The sequence below is a fragment of the Labrus mixtus genome, chromosome 21 (genome assembly GCF_963584025.1).
Source record: "Labrus mixtus chromosome 21, fLabMix1.1, whole genome shotgun sequence".
Lineage (NCBI taxonomy): Eukaryota > Metazoa > Chordata > Actinopteri > Labriformes > Labridae > Labrus > Labrus mixtus.
The window spans coordinates 4,248,860-4,272,031 of record NC_083632.1 but is presented as its reverse complement, the minus strand read 5'-3'; the positions used below and the strand labels follow the sequence as shown (position 1 = coordinate 4,272,031).

At 43.6% G+C, this 23,172-nt stretch overlaps 1 protein-coding gene across 4 annotated transcripts in view; it reads left to right on the top strand.

Moving 5' to 3' along the window:
• Positions 1-22,804, top strand: part of LOC132954960 (leucine zipper putative tumor suppressor 2 homolog) — a 40,077-nt gene extending 17,273 nt beyond the window's left edge. For 2 of the 4 annotated variants that reach the window (XM_061027522.1, XM_061027519.1), the window contains 5 exons: positions 15,292-15,831; positions 16,234-16,830; positions 17,909-18,031; positions 18,270-18,416; positions 19,177-22,804. In XM_061027522.1, coding sequence (XP_060883505.1) covers positions 15,319-15,831; positions 16,234-16,830; positions 17,909-18,031; positions 18,270-18,416; positions 19,177-19,869 — 2,073 coding nt within the window. In that variant the 5' untranslated portion in view covers positions 15,292-15,318 and the 3' untranslated portion in view covers positions 19,870-22,804. Of the gene's footprint in view, positions 1-3,539; positions 3,689-15,291; positions 15,832-16,233; positions 16,831-17,908; positions 18,032-18,269; positions 18,417-19,176 lie in introns of those variants that run through there. The other 2 variants (XM_061027521.1, XM_061027523.1) reach the window with 2 other exon arrangements.
• The last annotated feature ends 368 nt before the right edge of the window (positions 22,805-23,172 follow it).

Here is a 23,172-nt window from a genome sequence, read left to right as displayed (position 1 = left end):
CAAAGCCATCTCATTTTCTGTGGATTTACGAGTGGACTCACCAGGAGTGGTTATTTCAACCCACAAACATTTATCTCTCTCCTTTCTCTTCATTTGTGTCTTAAAACTGATGAACTGCCCCCCCCCCCCTGCTGGGTGCTAAACCTTTGCACCAGTTTTTTATTTTGGAGGTGTTCGTGGATTGCTCTGTGCCAGAGCGGATTGCTTTGGAAGCGAGGAGTCCAAAAGGGGCCGCGCCTGGTGGAGGCCGGTTTTAGCTGCAGCGCGTCCAGAGGGAGTGATGTCCCCACGCAGAGGCCGCGAAGACGTTGATGGATGGCCTAGCTTTCTGTCCGCTCGCGGTCCCAGATGTGCGGCGTTGTTATGAAAATACGGAGGGGAGCAGGTTGACGGGGCGCGGAGAGGTGGCGGCTCGGCCTGTGATGGACGACCACCGGCAAGGCAACCGCAACAGATACAGATAAACATGAAGTGTGGCCAGAAATCGGCCCACAGACGGCACTCGAAACAGTTTTCTGTCCCTCTCAAGGAATCTAAACTAAAGAGGATAAACCAAACCAGAAACCACCAGACATATGTGCCCAATAACGCTGCAAAGCCACGTGCAAATTTCTTGTTTTAACTGGAATTTGACTTTAATCCCCTCTTGGTTTTCCGCTGGCAGACAAGAAAAAGGAAGCAAACGGAGTCGTCATTTCACTGCTTTGGCCTGTAAATCAACTCCCTCCAAAGGGGGCTGAGTCATGTTTCCCCCCCCCCCCCCTCCGCCCTCCCTCTAGCTTATAAAGAGGAAGTGTTAATGGTAGCACTCACAGTAGTGATTTGCAGCCTGCCTCTTTATCCCAGCACTGGTGGCCTCAGGGCGGCTGATTGATGGCGTTTGACGTTCCAACGTGGACTCCAGCTGAGAGTCGTTTTTCGGTTGCTTTGACTGCAGCGTTCTCCGGACCTCCCATTCAGACGTGAACAAGACTGACCTTGAACTCCATCTCCTCGCCTGAAGGACAAACTTTGTGCCCACTGGTGTGACCCACTTGCAGGAGCGGGGGGGGGGGGGGGGGGGGGGGGGAAAGGAGCGTAGCGATCTGTGTTTGTGTGTGCATAAGGCTGTGGCAGGGCAATAGCCTACTTCTCGTACCCTACTTTACCCCCCCGCCCCCCCTTCATCTGGGAGCCGAGCAGCTGAGCTCCTGCTGCAACGTCTCTTCCTGTTCTTTCCTTTATTTTAATTCATGCGGGCCAGATGGTGGATTACAGGTCAAGGCAGAGTCTGAGCACTTCCGCTGTCACAAGAGAAGACTTTCTGGAAGCTGATCCCCCTGGTTACTCAGGAAGTTAGAGACTCTTTGTTACACTTCAGTGGCTAAGTATTCCTACAAAGATGCTTAAGACTCAAGGTTTAACAAGGACACAAATGAACACTTAAACATCCTGTTTTGATTCTGTCTATCACACAATGTGAAACTTCATATCTTACAATGTTATGAGCAGCAGCAGGCAGACTGAAAATCCTCTCATAAACCCCCAGTAGGCAGCTAAAGAGCCAGATATATATACATAAAAACATCTTTAAGACAAGTAGATACTAGACGTGCATTAATCGTCGCCAAGGCAACATAAGAAGCTGATGAAAATAGAGAATCAGTGGAAAATGGAATTAGTGCTACCTGAATTTAGATGTCTGTAATCTGAGTTATTTGTAATCATGTGGGGCAGGTGACCTGAGTTTCTTACCCCTGTAAAAAAACACATTTAGAAATGCTGACGGCCTAGCGGTTAGGTTGCGCCCCAGGTACAGAGGCTACGGTCCTCCAAGTGGTCGGCCCAGGTTCAAATCTGACCTGTAGCTCCTTTTCCAGCATGACATTCCCGTCCCACTCTTCTGATTTCTCACTCTATTCACGGATCTTTCTACATAAAGGCTTGCCTCCCAAAATAAATCTAAATGAATAAATAAATCATAATTGCGTCACCTGTTTAAAAGACAAACGCTGGGGTTTGTACACATTTTACCTGATTCAGAAGGTCGCATTAGTGTGTGAATTTTCTGGTTAAATGCTAAAAAAAAAAGTCACCATTAAGCTGAAAGCTGTTCACAGGGTCACATGTTGAGAGTTGCATCAATGCAGTACACCTTCTCTGTTGAATATACAGAAATATTCCACAAACATTATCCAACATAAGACATAAAATGCGAGTCTGTATAATCCATTTAGTACCTTAAACACCTTGTAGAAAACTTTAAATATTTAAAAGTGAGAGCCAGGTGAGGGTGTAGCAGCAACAACCCTGAGTGTGTTCAGTTGAGTTGAGCTACTACGACACATTTAGACTTTTGTAAGCAATGTGATGAGATGATTCATTCAAGTGTAGGATGTTTGACTGAACTCAGAGAACGGTTACTCAGAGAAATGCACCTTCCATTAACAAAGCTTACCCCAGGTGGCGCCAAATCAACCATAACTGAAATCTGCAGAGCGCCGATAATGCTCGTTATACTCTCGGCTGTTTAATTCTAGGTGTCTTGTAAATCTTTTTTCTGAAGATTTAGATGAAAGATGCACTCAAGATCGTTCATATCAAGTTAGGGATTCATTGTTTTGGCCTACTCTGTTTTTTTAAAAAAAGAAAAATGTCCGCACACTCTTCAGCTCCCAGCGAACAATTTTATTGAAGCAGGTCAACGTTTGGATCTTGGCTTGATGAAGATCTTGGAGAGTGAAAAGTTGCCCCGGCTAAATCAAATTGCCCACTAGGAGCTGAACATTGTGTGGACCTCGTTCCTATTTTCTGCAGTTAGTACATGTCTTGTCCTGCACCTGTTTGCATGTTTACCTGGATGTTCACACTCTTAGTTTTCCCTAAAAGACTTAAAGCTAGTCCTGCCTCTTTAAATCTCACGATCCACCTTTGTGTTAAGTAATATCAGTGCTGTTCTGTAATACGTTTACCTCTTTAAATCAGGCGTCCTTGATTAAGAATTGTCTCGGTAATTAACTCCATTGGATCAGATTTATAGATGAGTAAAGTTTCAGCTCTCTCTCTCCCTGCAGCAGTTTCATTCCTCTCTTCACCTTCATCTTCTTAAAGTTTTCATATTTGATGTATTCGATAAAGACTAGAAACTCCGACAGGTGAAAAGGGTCAAATAAAAAAGGTTTCAATCCGTTTCAGACTTTTTTTTTCAAAAGAGAGGGAATATCCTCTCACATTTCCGTTTTCTCTTTCTGCTGCTTTTTCTTCTGAAAGGAGAGTGGAATAGTTTTGAACTGACAGCTCCCCTCTCCCCGGCTCTCTTGCTTCTTTCTTCTCTCGCTTCTTTTTTACTGCCTGACAAAGGCACTGGAGGACTTTGCAGAGTTCAGTTTCTTTGGTCAAAGGAAATGGTCGAGGAGGAGTGGGGCAGGGGAGAAAGGAGGTGTATCTGTCAGAGGGAGAGAGAGGCTGGGCTGATGAGGAGGAGGAGGGAGGAGGAGGAAGAGGAGGGGACTGGGCTTCCATTCACATTGGCGGCATTTGGCTTGAGAATGTCTTTTTTTTTTTTTGGTTTCTGAGAAGTTTTCCTCAGGAGGGTCGGTCAGAAACGGAGCCAAACATCCAGGAGCGTAGTGAGTGTTTGACGCGCTGGAGGAGAAGAAGGAGCCGGTTTAGACTTCAGGAGGAGCAGACATGCAGGGAACAAACCGGGGTAAGACCGTTGGAAAAAAAAGGGGAAGATGGCTTTTTTATTACTTTGGCAAACAAGGTGACAAGTTCTGTGTGGTGAGAGTGATTCAATTCTTTGAAATGTGTGAGTCAAACAATGCCGGTTAATAGCATTTAAACAGATTCTATAAACTAGTTGATCAGGATGAAACTAAAAGGCAGCTGTTGTGTTATTTGATGAATCATTTGAGTTACATCTTCTCTGGTTTCAGATCCTCACATGTCACAATTTTCTGTTTTCTTTTGTCACATGAAAGACTCATTTGAGAGTTTTTGATTGTTGACAAGAATAAGCAAACAGAGCAACTTAACCGCGACCTCTTAAGATGTTGTGATTGACACATTTTTAAATATCTAAATAGACTTTTGGAAGGAATGGATTTCTGCAAACTGATAAAATTATGAGATAATATTGACAAGCTGCAGTTATCGTTCGCTGGTCTCTCATCTGTTTTTCTGTTCATTAAAACAAAATGAACAAACTGTGAGATTGTAAATCCAAAGTGTGTGCGTGCATGTGTGTTCATGCACGTGTGTGTGAATGTGTGTGTGTGATGGACCAAGTGAAAGGAGGCCTCTGCTCTCTTTCAGTGTAATCATTGACAGTGTTCACATCAGCAGCCAAACAAACCTGCAGACTCTCATGGTAAATTCCTGTGTTGTCAAGCGTTCTCTTTGTGGAGGGGCTTCAACCTCCATCAGTCCAGGAGGGGCGTCTCAGTCTGCACCACGCACTTTATTATCCACAAGGTAATTATCAAGAAATGTTATTGAGTCAACCTTTTTTTTTTTTAAACCCGAGGAGTCAAATCAAGAAAACAGATCACCCAGATTTACGGCAATACCAGTGATTTAAATATAGTGCTGCCACATGTGATGATTTTCATCATGGATCGATCGTTTAATTATTGATTGGTTGGTTAATTAAATATACAAGAGTGCAAACACAAAAGTAATTTCCCAGAGCTGGAGATCACATTGCCAAACAGCTTTTGTGTCCAGATTCAGAACACAAAGATGTTTCAGTCTTTTACTTTGTACGACTGGAAAAGTGGGTTATCTCCACCCTGGAGAAGTTGGACCCTTCAAATGTTTGCATGCATATAAATAGATTAATTCATTCTCAACATAGATGCTGATTAAGAGAATATTAAACAGATGCATGAAGACGTTTTACCCTGTGCATAATAAGTGTATAAACACGCTAACTGGCCTACATTCATTTTGAAACCGGATTACTTATTAGGTCAATAACAACATCTGTTTATCTTTAAATGTGAGTTAATTAGATATCAAGGTGATTTCAAGAAGTGTGCTGCACTATGTGACACTATTTTCCGACTTGTCAGTGAGATTTCTCTGAAGTCTTATAGTTCTAAACATTAACATTTGGCCCGGTGACCCCCCCCCCCCCCCCCCCCCCCCCCCCCCCACGTAGTGTCTGCGAGGGGTTAGTCGAGGTGTCTGCCTGGGGAAAGGTAGGTCGTCTGCAAAACTAAAATAGCTTTGTCACACTTTCCCTGTGTGTTCCAGTTTCCAGAGAGAGAGAGAGAGAGAGGGAGAATAAGAAGATGAGGGGGAGTAGGGGGAGGAGGGGGGTTAGAGCAGAAAGAGAGAGAGAGAGCGGTGCAGAGCGGAGGAGGGGATCTCCAGACTCATTTGTTTGTTCCGTCATGCAGACGCTTCCTGCTGAAAACTGAAACCCTCTCTGTGTCTTCATTCAGATTCTTCTTTTAGTAACTCTGAATGTTCTTCAACGAGAGGTTGTGTGAATCATGATGGTGTTGTATTTTTATTACATCAAAAACAGCTTTATTTCACATCTTCTTCTGAAACACCTGTTGTAAACATTCATCTCTCTTTTGCAGCGTATCGTTTTAATGACCATTGATCTATTATCATCCTTCCTTCCTTCCCTTCCTTCCTATCTTGCTTTCTTTCCTTCCTTCTTTTCTTTCTTGCTTTCTTTCCTTCCTTCCTTCCTTCATTTCTTTCTATCTTGCTTTCTTTCCTTCCTTTCTTTCTTTCTTGCTTTCTTTCCTTCCTTCCTTCCTTCCTTCCTATCTTGCTTTATTTCCTTCATTCTTTTCTTTCTTGCTTTCTTTCCTTCCTTCCTTCCTTGCTTTCTTTCCTTCCTTCCTTTCTTGCTATCTTGCTTTCTTTCCTTCCTTCATTTCTTTCTATCTTGCTTTCTTTCCTTCCTTCCTTCCTTCATTCCTTCCTTCCTATCTTGCTTTCTTTCCTTCCTTCCTTCCTTTCTTTCTTGCTTTCTTTCCTTCCTTCATTTCTTTCTATCTTGCTTTCTTTCCTTCCTTCCTTTCTTTCTTGCTTTCTTTCCTTCCTTCCTTCCTTCATTCCTTCCTTCTTATCTTGCTTTCTTTCCTTCCTTCCTTCCTTTCTTTCTTGCTTTCTTTCATTCCTTCTTTCATTCCTTCCTTCTTTCCTTTCTTTCTATCTTGCTTTCTTTCATTCCTTCCTTCTTTCCTTTCTTTCTATCTTGCTTTCTTTCATTCCTTCCTTCTTTCCTTTCTTTCTATCTTGCTTTCTTTCCTTCCTCCCTTCCTTCCTTTCTTTCTATCTTGCTTTCTTTCATTCCTTCCTTCTTTCCTTTCTTTCTATCTTGCTTTCTTTCATTCCTTCCTTCCTTCCTTTCTTTCTATCTTGCTTTCTTTCCTTCCTTCTTTCATTCCTTCCTTCCTTCCTATCTTGTTATCTTTCTCCGTCTTCCTCGACTCAGAGGTTTTTTTTTTTCCTCCCAGAGGTGAAGCCTCGGATGAGATCCAGAGTAACAGAGTTCCCCAGTCCAGCCCTTCACCTGGTGTGGGGAGTATTTTTAGACTCTCTCCTCGGTGGCTGTGTGTTTATGGCGTTGGTCTAACAAAGAAGGATTTAGTGCAGACTCTCTCAGTTTGTCTCAAAGCAGGTTAGTGTGACGTTGCAGCCTGGCAGGGCAGGCCCAGTAAACCGTGTATACTGTATCTTTGTAATGTGGCCTCTAAAGAAAAAAAAGCTTTTTAGACTCCGAGTGTCAGATTGACAACCTCCGACTCAGCGAGATGTGAGGTTGCTCTCGTGACTGTAAATGACATTGAATGTTTCTGTACTTGTGCTGTATGTGTAAAGTAATACACGTCTGCTGTAGTGACCTGACTGTCAGTCTGTGAACTCACAGCAGACTGCTGACTCTGTTTCTCATTTCTTATTCAGTGAAATCTTGCAGATTGACGTCTCAGCAAGAATTTTTAAAACATTGATCCAACTTTATGGATTTCCTGTCTCTGTTATGTGGCATCCATTTCACCACGGATATATGACATTTAAAAAAGCTTTGATTCTATCAGATCTCTCATCCAAACTTTCATCTCCTCTTTCTTTTTTATTTGCACATTGCAAAACATTCAGGTCGTTGGTTTCATAGTGAATGCATCACGTGCCATCCAAATCTGAGTCGTACTTTTTTAGTCTTTGAGTATTAAATACGCCTTCATTTTCATTTTTCCTCCCAATAGCTTCGACTTTAACTGATAAACAGTTAAAAAAATTTGGTGTAAATGATATAAGGTAAGATAAGTCTGATTCTATAATATGTTTATTGTGAAAATACACAATAATCATGGTGGGATATATCAGGATAAGACCATAGAGCAGTCAGTTTGTGATCATTATATCATACGTAACTCTGATATGTAAGAGAGCTGTCTTCCCCACCCTCTCCTCCCTAGAGTCAATGTGCCATTGGTCACCATGTGGTGGACTCTGAAGCTTCAGTGTTTATCCAGCTCTGCATGGGTCTGTAAACCTTTCTGTGTTCTAACCTCTCTCCATTTTTCAAAAAGCATCTCCAATATTGATCCTAGTTTGAGCACGTTTCTGCTCGTGGAGCTTATTAGAAACATGCAGAGGCTTTTTAGGTCGGGTACAATCACTTCTATCTGAACCACTTCTCTTGCCGGCTTCCATCGCTGCAACACCTGTTGACCTGATAACTGCTCTCATATCTGGCAAACCGAGGGGCGTCCAAAACAGACATTTGGGGGTGCCTACCTTCTCTGGTCCAAAGAAATCCAGAGCATTCAGGAGCAGAATCTAAAGTTAGAAGGAGGACATACCGGCTGCTGCATTGTTGTCAGAGAAGCCAGCACTTCAACATAGCATGTTTCCTTAATGTCTGATCAGATAGTACGGTCACTTTTATATTTGAATTCAGTAAATGTCCTACATATTGATCCTTTAATGTAATTTATGATTGTAATCAAATCAAAAGCGAACTGAAATGCTTGGAGAGGCTTTAGCAGGTGTCCTCAATCACCTGTCGTGTCTATGATCCAACCATGAACACAACAAGTTCATATTCCTAAATATACGGTGGTCCTGAGGGTCGTCATGCAACAACAACTAGAAGTGTTGTCCCACCTTTCTTATAATCCTTTTTACCGTCGTTGTGTTTTGGCGCTCGTGCCCACAGCTTTCATATGCAATCACTTAAAACAATGAACTCATTTGTAAAAGTGTTTGTGTTGAGTCTATAGGGTTTTGTTTTCACACAGTTTTATGCACAACTGTCACTTTTTTGCAACCACTGCAGTTTGTCCCTCTGCTGCTTTTTTCTCCTGTTTTTATCCATGTGAGGTAAATCTATAAAACTGTCGCTGCTGAAAGCTCGGGGATAAAAACCCTGAAGCCTCGAGGTGACAGCAGAGCCGCAGAGCTGCTGCTGTCGGCCTCCTGCAAAGTAGAACACTTGACACGGGACAAATACTAACTCCAAATCTCCCCTCAGACGCTGCAAGGCATGGAAGTGATGCAACTGTAGGAGAGCTGTGTCTGCAGCGTCGTCACATCCAAACACTGAGCAGCTCTGATAGTGTCCACGTTCAGTCCTCTCTCTCTCTCTCTCTCTCTCTCTCTCTCTCTCTCTCTCTCTCTCTCTCTCTCTCTCTCTCTCTCTCTCTCTCTCTCATTAGAAGTGTTTCTGCACATTCCTGCTGCTGGAGGAGGGACTGACTGAGCCGTCTGTCTGAGGGGGCATTAAACCCTTCAAGGGCTTTCCTCAGACAAAAACAGTCTGCTCACAGTCAGCTGACACTGTAGACATTAAGGGGGTGGAAAACAGAAAACTAATACGGCATGTAATTGCATTGTTTTTAAAGTATCTCGTGCTGAAATGTTATAACAGTTTTTCTTCTATGAGGGCAAAAAAAAAGCTCAACGTTGACTTGTTCAAGCTTCTGAAACGTGAAGATTTATTGCGTTTTTTTAGCTTTTATTTGGAATTCAAGATGATACATTTAGTATATTTATATTTTGGACGGTTTTCCAACCGAGGCAAGCAATAAAAAAACAACTTTAGAGTCGTGGGAAAGTATTTTTCCATTAGTTTAAAATATGCTTGACATGTATGAAAATATTTAGTTTCAGCTCTTAGTCTCTTCAGACACTATATTATCTCCATTCACTCCTCCTGCAGAGTTGTAATGAATTCTCCACGAGTCGTTCGTTTTAAATGCCCAATTATTTTTTATTGGGGCAACTTGGAGCGTATGGAAGATTGTCAGCGCTATAGAAAAGACTGGAGGCTTTTAAGATGCTAAAGAGGAGGTCTTGGCCTCCCTGTCAGCCCTCTGACCCCTCCCCTCCTCTCTCCATCCTCCCCCTCTCATATAATGTTTGAGGCCCTGATCGCCATGACAACAAAAGGGAGACCAGAGCCACATGATCATGACAGGGGCTTTAAAACAGTTTGAGAGTAGAGTCCCTATACATCGCATCAGCCATCTTGAGTTCCAGAGGGATTAGAGACTATTCACTCGTATCTGGAGAGAGTTAGAGGGCATGTGCTCCCCCCGATCACAAGTACTGATTGGAGTATACGGCAAAGGCAGCAAGAAGCATTTAGGGAACTTCAAGAAGATGCAAGTTGCAAAAAATGAACCAAGAAACCTTATCTTTACTTGAACCAGACGTTCAAGTTTTTGTGTTGAAAACTTTAGAAGTAAACCAACACAGGGTCAAGAGTTTGAGTTTATACTCCATCTCAGACATGCAGACTTTTATGTTATCTCATATCATTTAAAGAAGAGTAGTGTGCATCCTGGTCCCTTTATGTAACAGTCATACAATGTTGGACCTAGTACATAAAGGCACAAGTCTGAGCTGACTGCTGCAGATTAATGTAGATTATTGTAAAGCCCAGCTGAAGCTATAGATAAAAAAAAAAAAGAAAAGAGTTTAATAGTCACCTTAGTCTGTGTATCTTTTAAAATGTACTCAGCCATGAATTTTCCCTTTTTGCATTTAAGACAGATTTTACAACAAGGGTCTGTTAAAATGTGATTGGTTTACACCACTGGGGCAACAATTGAATAGAAAGTCTTCATTGTCTTTGCACATTATACGATGAAATGTAGTGACATTCACCATAAATCTACATGAATTCAACCACCACACACATGCACATCTACACACACATGCACATCTACACACACACATGCACATCTACACACACATGCACATCTACACACACATGCACATCTACACACACACATGCACATCTACACACACACATGCACATCTACACACACATGCACATCTACACACACATGCACATCTACACACACATGCACATCTACACACACACATGCACATCTACACACACACATGCACATCTACACACACACATGCACATCTACACACACATGCACATCTACACACATACATGCACATCTACACACACATGCACATCTACACATACACATGCACACACATGCACATCTACATACACATCTACACACACATGCACATCTACACACACATCTACACACACATGCACATCTACACATACACATGCACATCTACACATACACATGCACACACATGCACATCTACATACACATCTACACACACATGCACATCTACACACACATCTACACACACATGCACATCTACACATACACATGCACATCTACACATACACATGCACACACATGCACATCTACACACACATGCACATCTACATACACATCTACACACACATGCACATCTACACACACATGCACACACATGCACATCTACAAACACATCTACACACACATGCACATCTACAAACACATCTACACACACATGCACATCTACACACACACATGCACATCTACATACACACATACACATCTACATACACATCTACACACACATGCACATCTACAAACACATCTACACACACATGCACATCTACATGCACATCTACAAACACATCTACACACACATGCACATCTACAAACACATCTACACACACATGCACATCTACACACACATGCACATCTACACACACATGCACATCTACACACACATGCACATCTACACACACATGCACACACATGCACATCTACATACACATGCACATCTACACACACATGCACACACATGCACACACATGCACATCTACACACACATGCACACACATGCACATCTACACACACATGCACACACATGCACATCTACACACACATGCACACACATGCACATCTACACACACATGCACACACATGCACATCTACACACACACATGCACATCTACACACACACATGCACATCTACACACACACATGCACATCTACACACACATGCACATCTACACACATGCACATCTACACACATACATGCACATCTACACACACATGCACATCTACACATACACATGCACACACATGCACATCTACATACACATCTACACACACATGCACATCTACACACACATCTACACACACATGCACATCTACACATACACATGCACATCTACACATACACATGCACACACATGCACATCTACAAACACATCTACATACACATCTACACACACATGCACATCTACACACACATGCACACACATGCACATCTACAAACACATCTACACACACATGCACATCTACACACACACATGCACATCTACATACACACATACACATCTACATACACATCTACATACACACATGCACATCTACAAACACATCTACACACACATGCACATCTACAAACACATCTACACACACATGCACATCTACACACACATGCACATCTACACACACATGCACATCTACACACATGCACACACATGCACATCTACACACACATGCACACACATGCACATCTACACACACATGCACACACATGCACATCTACACACACATGCACACACATGCACATCTACACACACATGCACATCTACACACACATGCACACACATACACATCTACACACACATGCACATCTACACACATGCACACACATGCACATCTACACACACATGCACACACATGCACATCTACACACACATGCACATCTACACACACATGCACACACATGCACATCTACACACACATCTACACACACATGCACACACATGCACATCTACACACACATGCACATCTACACACACATGCACACACATGCACATCTACACACATGCACATCTACACACACATGCACACACATGCACATCTACACACACATGCACATCTACACACACACATGCACATCTACACATACATGCACACACATGCATATCTACACACACATGCACATCTACACACACACATGCACATCTACACATACATGCACATCTACACACATGCACATCTACACACACTCATGCACATCTACACACACATGCACATCTACACACACACATGCACATCTACACACATGCACATCTACACACACATGCACATCTACACACATGCACATCTACACACACATGGACATCTACACACACATGCACATCTACACACACACATGCACATCTACACATACATGCACATCTACACACACTCATGCACATCTACACACACATGCACATCTACACATACATGCACATCTACACACACATGCACATCTACACACACATGCACATCTACACACACACATGCACATCTACACATACATGCACACACATGCACATCTACACACACATGCACATCTACACACACACATGCACATCTACACATACATGCACATCTACACACATGCACATCTACACACACTCATGCACATCTACACACACATGCACATCTACACACACATGCACATCTACACACACATGCACATCTACACACACACATACACATCTACACATACATGCACATCTACACACACATGCACATCTACACACACTCATGCACATCTACACACACATGCACATCTACACATACATGCACATCTACACACACACATGCACATCTACACACACATGCACATCTACACACACACATGCACATCTACACACACACATGCACATCTACACACACATGCACATCTGATATAGTTATAGATACAGGGAAATTTAAAAAAAAGTACTAAGAAAAAAGCATCTATTCTGTGCAATCTTAAGAGTTATAAGACTTTTAGATTTCAACTTACAGTGATATTATCGTCCATTACATTGTATTGCACCATGAGTATTATCGCTCTTATTACCTTTTTACTTAGATTTGCTCTTTCTGTATGATTGTAAGTCCTGTACTGTAAAGCGTTAAGCGATGCTGGAGGGGCAGTATGGACTTAAAGACAAAATGCTCAATACCTAAATCTGGTCTTTGCCCACATATAATCCATCCATTCACAGATGCAGTATTTATTTCCAGAGATTATACACATCCCGACAACATATTGCAGCAGCAGATTTGTCTCAGTCATAATAATGAGTTTAGGTAGGGATCAGCTCGACTGTGAGTTTGCTAATTAAAGTGTCGTAATTACAGTTAAATAGCTGAAGTAGCCCTCTAGGCTGGTAGTGAAGTTGGCAGGTTGGAGAATGACTTGGCATGGCTCCGTCCTGGCAGGTGGGACCCTGAAATGTGTCGGGCCAGCTCGCCTGCTGTCGGCCTATTTTCTCACCTTATTAGTCATCTTCAACACTAATTAACAACATGGACAGTCTTTTTCCCCCCTGAGGTTTCTATCTTTTATTGTGTCAACAGGAAGATTAAGAGGGTCAGACAGAGGGCTGAGACACGAGGAAACCTGTAGGCTTTGCTTCCCAGCGTGGATTCACAAACAAGCTGAAAGTCTGTGAGTGACGTAGGGAGACCTGCGAGTGCGTTCACATCCCTCCGTCATGTTTCAGAAACTTCCCAGACGAGACAGAAACTCAACAACAAGACACACCCGTCAGTCGGATATCCTCATGTTCTGACTCACCGAGATGTTTTTAAATCAACACTGGCTCTGCTGTCGTGTTTGTTGTCAGTGGACCATGACCTCATCATCATGCGTCCTGTTGGCCATTGTTCTCCAAACAACACTCAACTTATCCTCCGTCCACGGGACTAATGTTGACATCATAGTCGCTCTGTCAAGAGTTGTCAATATTTACCAACCTCCCCGTGAGAGTGCGGGAGCAAAAAAGTAAGTGAGCTTTTGTTCCTCATTATTTTTTCACATCTTTTTTTCACAATTTTGTACTTTTTTTGGGGGTTAATTCATAAACTTTGATCGCCCACGGCTCAAGTATCACAGCCAGTTGAACCCGTCTCCTTCTCTTTGCGTTTTCCATTTTGAGATATTATCCGCAGCCCTTGGACTTTTTAGTAGTTCCCAAGGCTGATGAGATGTGCCGAGACAGAAGCCTTTGTTGCTGTCAGAGAAAATGCCAGCACGTTAGAAGCCATTTTACATCTCAAATGAAAGGAGAGCCCTTTTTTTCCTCCGCTGCCTCATGCCTCCAGAGCCTCACGCCGCAAGCCCCCCGTTTGTGCTGCTTGAATGGGCTTCATGAATGGCCTGTCCTGGTTCTGTGTGTGTGTGGGCCGACATGGTCTTGTGCGGGGAAATCAGTATGCTGCAGTCTACTGTACATCCACTCTGTTTAGACTCTGTTGTAGTTTCTGTGTCTTGTTGAGTGAGTCAAATTCCTCGACAGCACCTTTTGTGAGTGAACAGTTTGAATCTGATCTTTCAGGTATTTGTGGAAAACTATTGCATAAACAAAAAGTTTCTCCAACAATTAGAACACCTTTGCATTTTCATTGTCATCATTCAGAGACCTGAAACACTTAATATCAAGACATGTGACTTGATCTGTACTTAAAAACTGAGACATTTGAAGCTTGAAGGCATCGACCAGTCCAGTTGCCAAGGGGACTGGTTGAAGATCGTCCACGACTACGACTCGTCCTTAAAGAGTTGCTTTCTTTCCTTCCTTCCTTCCTTCCTTTCTTGCTATCTTGCTTTCTTTCCTCCCTTCCTTCCTTCCTTTCTTGCTTTCTTTCCTTCCTTCCTTCCTTTCTTGCTATCTTGCTTTCATTCCTTCCTCCCTTCCTTCCTTCCTTTCTTGCTATCTTGCTTTCATTCCTTCCTTCCTTCCTATCTTGCTTTCTTTCCTTCCTTCCTTCCTTCCTTTCTTGCTATCTTGCTTTCTGTCCTTCCTTCCTTTCTTTCTTGCTTTCTTTCCTTCCTTCCTTCCTTTCTTTCTTGCTTTCTTTCCTTCCTTCCTTTCTTGCTCTCTTGATATCTTGCTTTCCTTCCTTCCTTCCTTGCTATCTTGCTATCTTGTTTTAAAGTTAAGAATCCATTGTTTTTGTTTTCTCCTCACAGAACATTTGACCCCTCCGAGCCGCCATCATGGCTCTGGTTCAGGCTCTGCCCATCTCTACTGAGCCTCACACCCCCGGCCATAGTGGATCCCGCAGGAGACACCCCTCCTCCTCGTCCCCCGTCAACGCTCCACCCTCCGCTCTGGATCCCATGGGTTCTGTCAGCAGTCTCATCGCCGCCCGTCCAGGACCCTACCAAGACCTCCGTTCTGGAGGGGAGCTGGGAGCCAGGGTGCGGCGGCCCACACAGGGCGCCTCCTGTCTGGGCTCTGAGTCACCCCAGGACCCTTTACTGCAGAACATCCCGCCACTCTTGAAACAGAGCTCCACAGGCTCCGGCAGGGGTCTGATGGAAAAGGAGAGCGGGAATGGGAACCATACCTACCTGAATGAGGACTTTGTGGGAGACTGGAACGACAACCATGTGACGCCCGTGAGCCCGGGGACAGACGTGGACGGGAGTCAAGAAGTGTCCGGGTTAAATGGAAATATGGGCGGACCGCCTCCAAAACTGGTCCCTGTGTCAGGAAAACTAGAGAGGGTAAGTTTACTGACTAAATCTTAGATAGCCCTTCCAGAGAGGAGGCGTGGTCAAACACAGCTCATTTACATATTTAAAGCTACAGACACAGAAACAGCTTGTTCTGAGCAGGGCTGAAATAGAGGGGTTTATAGGCATGATCAAATACAGGATCAGAGTGGATTTAGAACATGAGACTTCACACACATGTTTTGGGGAGATCTGAGACTTATTTAAACTTGTTGAAAATCAGGAAAATATGTGACCTTTAAGTTAGTCATCATTTTTGTTTTCAGGCAGAATTTGCAGAGTGTTTATGTAAATTATTTATTAAAAGTGATTTTGGTGATTTCTGGTACAAAGAAATTCCGACATACTTTTGAGTTACGCTCACTTTTCAAATATTTTGTCATCCATCTGTAGAACATGGAGAAAACGGTGCTGCGGCCCACTGCCTTCAAACCCGTCATTCCCAAGAACCGGACGTCCATGCAGTACCTCTCCCCCCGCCATGTTGCCAACGTATCAGAAAGCCAAAACAACCTGAACCTGCTCAGCCCGACCCACAGAGAATCGTCGCCCTCCAGCACGGAGAAAAGCAACGTGTACGGCCGAACGCGGACCGGCGGCGGCGGCTGCAACCAGTCGTGTCAGCTGACCGACTCTGGACGCAACTCCCTCTGCAGCATCCCCCCATACGGCAGCGCCCCCTACAGTCAGACGTCAGGGGAGACCGCCGCAGGTCACCTGGAGCCCATGAAGAGCGCGCCACCTGTCAGCACGCACGGACACTCAAACTCTGACAGCGGGCGCTCGTCTTCGAGTAAGAGCACCGGCTCTGGCTCGATCAGCGGCCGAGGTCACCCTCTCTCTGACAGCGGGTCTAGTGGGCGCTCCCCGGGCCCGGTGGAGGGTTATGAAGGGGTGGTGAGGGACCTGGAGGACAAACTGAGGGAGAGAGAGCTGGAGCTGCAGACACTCAGAGACAACCTGGACGAGAACGAAGCTGCTATTTGTCAGGTTTGTAGAGACATCTGCAAATAAATATGAAATGGGGAAAAAGATTAGTTTGAAGTGTTCTGGTTTCTGTTTGTAGTATTGATCACTAAAGCCCCATTTTCACCAAGCAGTCGGTTCAGTTCAGTTCAGTATGGTGCACATTTATCTGCATTTCCACTGTCAAAACTTAGGAATGGTACCCGAATAACCGATCTGTACCATCCTAATGTTTTGCTTCCCTTCTGCTGGGGTGCCAAGCGATCTGATCCGACCCTAAAGGTTGGAGCTAGACACACTGTAGTCCATTGATTGGTCAAAAGAATCATCACTTCCTGTGCAACAACGGTAATAAAGAACAAACACAAAACGTCCCATATGTAATTATTCGAGTGAATAATTTCAAGGCTGTTTTTCAAGACACATCCCAAAAACGAAAGAACACATATTGCTGGACGTCCTCAAATGTTGCTTTTGTTTACTGTGTCCAATTCTTCTTCTTGGTTGAATAAATTAGTGGGCTACACTGTGTCACATGTCAAGCTATTAGGTAGCTGACACCGGTATCTCCATCCGGTGAGTGTAAGAGTACAAGATCAGGGTTTACTGTACTAAACTGTACTGAACCAAACCAGACCACCTAGTGGGAACCAGGCTTAACTTTCAGCCCAATTTGGTTAAATGGCGGCAAACAGCCAGAGAGCAAAAGAGGTGTTAAATATGGGCTGTAACAAAATCCGTCAACTATGATCTAACAAGTTTATCTGTATCTCGATCTCTGTAATCCACCATTTGTGTTTAAGTGCACATGAATTTACACCCTTGCTTGTGGCAAACTAAGTCTTAGGCTAGTAGTTCCTGCCATCCAACAGGCTATATAATAGTCCATAAATGATGGGTCCCAGGGTTTTCAGGTGTTGACCATGATGAGCGTTTTCACTAAGACACATGCATTCTGACTATGTCCAGTTCCCAAGAGGTGTTAGTAAAAAAAAAAAAAAAAAAAAAGCACCAATTTTGTGACTGTAAATATTCCACATTAAATTTTGTCTTTTAAAGATTTCGCCCCGTTTGCTTCATGTTCCACTGTCTTTGTCTGCAGGTCTATGAGGAGAAGCAGAAGCGCTTCGAGCTGGAGCTGGAGGAGCTGAGGCAGGGATGTGCCACCCGGATGCAGGTCGCCTCGCAGAAGGCCCAGCGCGCTCAGCAGGTGCTTCAGCTGCAGGTCAGGACCTCTGACAAAACAATCAGACAGGTTCTATTGTGTTACAAACCACAGTTGATGCTGTTGTTTCTGTTTTTAGAGACTTGGCTCTAACTACCCTACTGAGTAATTAGGCTCAGAAGGGGGGATCACTTCATTACCCCATTACGCCTCTCTGATATTCACAATAAAGGCGAGGGGCGTAAATATTGTGCCTTGAACGGGCAGTCTGAATGGTGCTGTCGTGTCTTGGTCACAGGTGTATCAACTGCAGCAGGAGAAGAAGAAGTTGCAGGAGGACTTTGCTCAGCTCCTGCAGGAGAGGGAGCAGCTGGAAGAGCGCTGCACGTCCTACGAGCACGAGAAGATCCAGCTGGGGCCTCGACTGGAGGAGAGCAAGTGGGAGGTGAGAGGAGATGAGCTGAATCAGGGACACAGATGTTTGATTCACCAGTGAGCACATTAAAAGAGAAGTTTTGGGCTGTAAAGCTGCAGTTTATCACGGTGTCATCCTTATTGATTTGACACTTTCTCACCCCTCGCTAAACTCTATACGACCCATTACTTTAAGCTCATATTATGCCAAGACTTTAATTTGTGGATCATCAGTCTGAGCGTGGCAACTTGTCTATAAAGCAATTATTCATACATTTTATATCCCGTATTAAAGGAAAGTAAATGGAGGGTAATAATCATGCAGTGCATTATAAGTTTAAGTACTTGATACAGGAGTTGTTGATTTAGTTGTTATGGTTTTCTGAAGGGGGTTTTAGTGCCCTCATCTCGGTCTGCCAGGCCACAAAATGAGTAGCAGAAAAAAAATACTTTGATTAAGATGTGATGTGAGGTTGATGAAAATGTTGATTGGACAAAGAAAAAACTGTTGGGGTGCTGGTGGCGCAGCGGTTAGTGCGCGCGCCCCATGTATGGAGGCTGCCGTCTCAAGCAGGCGGCCCGGGTTCGCCGCCCACCTGTGGCTTCTTTCCCGCATGTCATTCCCCACTCTCTCTCTCCCTGATTTCCGACTCCATCCACTGTCCTGTCTCTCCATTAAAGGCACAAAAAGCCCAAAAATAAATCTTGTAAAAAAAAAGAAAAAACTGTTTCAGCTACTTCTACGTCAGTGTGCTTTCCTGAGCTGAGTGTACGTTCTCTTCTTCCGTCAGGTGTGTCAGAAGTCGGGCGAGATCTCGTTGCTGAAGCAGCAGCTGAAGGAGGTGCAGGGCGAGTTGTCCCAGCGCGTGGGGGAGATCGTGTCCCTGCGCGGTCAGCTCAGGGAGTCTCGCGGCGAGCTGACGAACACACAGGCGCTCCTGCAGGAGGCCAGCGGGACGACGCGCACGCGCACCCTGGAGCTGGAGGTGTGCGAGAACGAGCTCCAGCGGCGCAAGAGCGAGGCGGAGCTGCTGAGGGAGAAGGTGGGACGCCTGGAGGGGGAGCTGGTTCACCTCAGAGACGCCTTGGCCAATCAGGGCCCGGGGAACAGACAGTGTCAGGTGTTCCACGAGGCGGAGGAGCACATGCTGGCCTACGAGAGCGACGAGGCGAAGGCTCAGCGGCAGAGCACTGCAGAGGCGCTGCAGAACATGAAGCTGCAGATGGACAGGATGAAGTCGGAGCTCGCCTTCGAGCACCAGCGGGCGGAGCAGCAGATGGGGGGCTTCGAGGAGGAGCGCAAGATATGGCAGGAGGAGAAGGACAAGGTGATCCGCTACCAGAAGCAGCTGCAGCAGAACTACGTGCAGATGTACCGCAGGAACCGCGAGCTGGAGCAGCTGCTGCAGGAGCTCAGTCAGGAGGAGGACGAGGGCAGCGGCAACGAGATCAACTTTGACGAGATCGCCGCCACGGAAATATGAACCCTCGTGTCCGTTCATGTTTTATTTGCACTACTGTCAGCTTTTTTTTTTTTTTTTTTTAATTCACCTTCACGTCACAGATCGGATCTCCTCTGCGCTGTCTGGGTGGAAACATAGACCCTGTTCACACAAGCATCACAAATGGACATCTCAAAGCACAGCTGTTCACACCTGGAATTATCATGACATGCATCTCAAAATGTGTTTCCAGTGACCACTTGTTTGACACTTTGCAAGCAAAATAACACACAAAGCAGCATTTACCTTTATTAGGCTTTGAACGACATCGACTGTTACTTGCAGATACAAAGAGAGAGAGAGCGAGTGTGTAATATCAAACTTTCTATGAAACATAATTTCACTTTACAGCTGTGTAATTTATCAGTGAGTGAGAAACTACTGCAGACTGGAGTCTCTGGAAACTAATAGAGCCACTCAACTAAAAAAAAAAAAAAAAACTGTTTGTTGTCCTCTGACACATCTGTATCCTCACTTCATTTCATTTTTTACAAAATATGACGAACATCTGGTGAGTCAGATCCTAAGCCCATATCCATCACCGGTAGTGTTTACACCTGTACTTAAGGCTGTCCACTCGTGATGTCATCACTTAGGATGCCAGGTGAAAACAGTTTGAGGAGACGTGTAAAAAAAACCAAAAAAAAAAACATCTGCAGTGTAAAATCAGCCGCTCATTAGCTCTGCCTCATCGGTCTAATCTCCGAGGAGTCCCACTTAAAAGCCAACGACCTCTATTAGTCGTTAGTAGGCCACCTCAGTCCTCTGCCCCCGACTCATTATCGTCTATGTGAGTGTTTATCAGCTACGTCTTTTCCCGCAGTTTTAGTGGGAGTTATTATGTGTATGAGTAACATTTCACCCTCCTCCTCCTCCTCCTCCTCCTCCTCCTGTGTTTGTCAGGATTCCTCCTCCCTGCTCAGATTATCACCACACTCCCACTCTGTGTTAGCAGTCTGCTCTTGTTTGTGTCGTTAATATGGACAACGCCCACGCTGCTGTACGATGACAGAAAACGTGGGACTCTGCACACGTCAAGGTCGAGAGTGAGTGAATCAGAGCGCGGTGCTGAGGTTGGAGAGCGATGATGATCTGTCAAAACTACTAAAGCCTTTATGTAAACGGCATCAGGACTGAAAAGAGTAACTGCAGATGTTTTCTTCCTTTAATTTGATTGAACAAAGAATTCTGATTTTCTGAAATTCTACGGCACATAAAAGGTGTTTTATAACTTTGAAAAAGGCAGAATTTGACAGTCTAGGACACTTTTATGTAATCCAGTATGAGGGAATAAAATCCTAAAATTGTGCTCTTACATCCTGAACAATGAAACCTCAGAAAGTTTAGATCTAAACATCAACAGAGTGCAATGTAATCAGATACAATATCATCTAGAAAAACATGATTATGACTGAACCAGCTTTAAAACCAGCACAGATTTGTGTGGAAAGTTTGGATTAAATGGTTTTTCCTTTTTCATATAGAAGGGGGTTATATGGATCAAATACAATACCAAGTATTGGACACACTGTATATCATGATATCATGAATGTTCAGAAATTAAATTTGGCTTTTTAACAGCAGACGTTAATGCTCGTCATAGCAGGAAAAGTTCATAAGCAATATTGAAACCGACTGTTTTTCCATTACTATGAATTCAAAGAGATCCAGTTCCAGGCTCACTGTCGGGTCTTACCGGGAAAACTTCATGAAACCAAGCTAATTAGTTTCACGTGAGTTTTCCTCTCTTCTGTGTTCAAAGCTCTCTGAGAAACTTTCTGTTTTTAGCTAATCAAGCAAATAAAACACCCGGCAAGAAAAATCTTAATAACTCAAAAGTCATGTTTTAAAAAAAAATCTAACGCTTCATTTTATTAGCATTTTGGTTTCTACTTCCAAAAACAGAATGAGTTTAATGTTTTGAGGCCGACACTTGTAGTTTGTGTGGTTCAGAGATGCTTATCTAGATTTCAATGGCTGCTCTTTTTTCTTATGTTAAACCCCAAACATTCAAAAAGGGAGTGATCAACTTTGTTTGAAGAGAGGGAGGTCAGAATCTTTTTTTTTCTTCTTTTCACGTAAAGCATTAAACGCTGCTCATTGGTTTAAAACCTTTTCATAAACTGGCCTGAGACATCAGATTTATAAAACTGGCAAATAGCAACCACAGCGTGAACTGTATGTCAGAGTCATGGCGTGCAGGAAGTCCTTAAGTCACCTGCTCCATATGTTTCATTTCAGTCAGTCAATGATATGTTGAAGGAGGCAAACTGAACTTTAAAAAAATAAACATACACTCATCTGAATTTAATCTCTTTACTGGTTCACAGAAATGTTCCAGATTAAGACGTGTGAGACGGTCCTGAAACAAATCCTTCATGACTCGTTTATCTGATAATCAGAGCGAATACTTTAATCACTTTTCTGCGTAAGAGCTGAAGAAAGAGATGACTGTGTGTTGATGTGTTACTAAGGATTAAATCTCTGATGGGAAGTCGTGCACTGAATGAGCCTCTTTATGAGTAAACTACCTGACGACCTTTAAAGTGTAAGACCTGTTATTCCGCACAGCCGAGCTCAGAGAAAGAAAAAAAAAAAAACCCTTTTTGTTTTGTCCCATTATAACCTGCTGATTGAGTTTCCCTCCTCTGTAAATGACCCGGAGAAATCATCGAGATGTGTGTCCTTAAACATACAAACATAGCCACTGTGAATAGACCAAAGCAATGTCGCACCTGTTCTATTAGCTCCTCCTCCTCCAGATATGACACCTGTATATTAACGTCTGTGTGGATGTCTGTTCTGTGATTTTATAATCCACAATATTTGTATGAAGACATTAAATGTATATTTTCATGCTGTACATATCTTGAACAAACCTACTATGTTTTTAATTAAAGAAATACAAAATGTTGAAGGTGTTTGTTTGTTGGATTTTAACCCTTTAATATTTCCATATAACACTTTTTATTTTATACATTTACAAAGTATTCAGCCAGTACATGAAACAACAGTTAAGTTTGGGTTGTAAATCTCTTCAATGGCAACCTGGATTCTTTATTCTCCAATACTCAACTTGATTACATTTGTTCATGTTCACAGCTCGTGTGCGCCCTCTGCTGGTCAGTATGTAGACTTCAAGTAACATGAAGTTAGACTTTTTTTATATTTAGTCCTCAGGCCTTTTGAAGGCACTCAGGTTGCACTTTAGTGTTCTGAAACATTGATGCACGCTGCTGGTCCAGGACATATTTCATGTAATGATGATCGGCTCCTGGGTTATGT